At 43.2% G+C, this 894-nt stretch overlaps 2 protein-coding genes across 2 annotated transcripts in view; both read left to right on the forward strand.

Moving 5' to 3' along the window:
- LOC103605264 (keratin, type I cuticular Ha1) overlaps positions 1 to 894 on the forward strand; it is a 42,694-nt gene that overhangs the window by 34,789 nt on the left and 7,011 nt on the right. The gene's annotated exons all lie outside the window — the stretch shown is intronic.
- The window catches only part of LOC103605267 (keratin, type I cuticular Ha1-like), a 22,314-nt gene that overhangs the window by 14,996 nt on the left and 6,424 nt on the right, over positions 1 to 894 (forward strand). Inside the window, exon 2 of the mRNA XM_008589844.1 lies at positions 506 to 658. Within this exon, the coding sequence (XP_008588066.1) occupies positions 506 to 658 (153 nt within the window). The remainder of the gene's footprint in view (positions 1 to 505; positions 659 to 894) is intronic.

Below are 894 nucleotides of genomic sequence, written 5' to 3' on the forward strand. Positions count from 1 at the left end.
CACATGGCAAGGACACAGACTGGCAATAGAGTAAGGCATTAGACCAAAATCAGTCACAGCAATCTTACATTGTCACAAGTCGTAGCTTCTCACCCCAAACCAGAATATCTGATTCTTTTATTTGTAATTAAAAATTTGAAAAATTTTAATTGACACATTTTAATTTACATGATTATGGAGAACAATCTGATGTTTTGATACATTCTTTTGTTCATTATGATATCATGGTCTTATTTTCAGAGCATTGTAGCATTTACAAAGAATAACATGCACCTGAATTATTTCTCTGAGCTAGGGATTTCCAGGGCGAACCCTCAGATATCTAATGTCTTCCAAAGCTGTAGTGAAAGACAGTGTCTGTGACAAAGCCAGAGGGCCAAAAGCTCTCACTAGTATGCAGACACAAGTGCCATCCGCTAGGGCAGGCAGGTATACAAGTGACAACACAGGGCCATAAATGCAGGAGTCCAAGTGGGTGTTAAGTAAAGAGTCTGCAAAAAGGTGGNGCCTGGCCAGCTACCTGGAGAAGGTGCGCCAGCTGGAGCGGGAGAACGCGGAGCTGGAGAGTCGCATCCGGGAGTATTGCCAACCACAGGAGCCCTTGTTGTGCCCCAGCTACCAGTCCTACTTCCGGACCATCGAGGAGCTCCAGCAGAAGGTGAGGGGGTGGGCACCACACTGCCAGTCTGATGAACTATTCATCCAAATTTAACATACTAACTTCTGAATGGATCTAAGATTATTCACAGCTTACGTTGAGAGTGATAAAAACATAGAATTCCTTGGGTTAGGTATGACATTAAGTAGTCTTAGAAAATCTATTTTGGAATCGTCACATGGCAAGGACACAGACTGGCAATAGAGTAAGGCATTAGACCAAAATCAGTCACAGCA

This window comes from Galeopterus variegatus, unplaced genomic scaffold (assembly GCF_000696425.1).
Source record: "Galeopterus variegatus unplaced genomic scaffold, G_variegatus-3.0.2 Scaffold5691, whole genome shotgun sequence".
Lineage (NCBI taxonomy): Eukaryota > Metazoa > Chordata > Mammalia > Dermoptera > Cynocephalidae > Galeopterus > Galeopterus variegatus.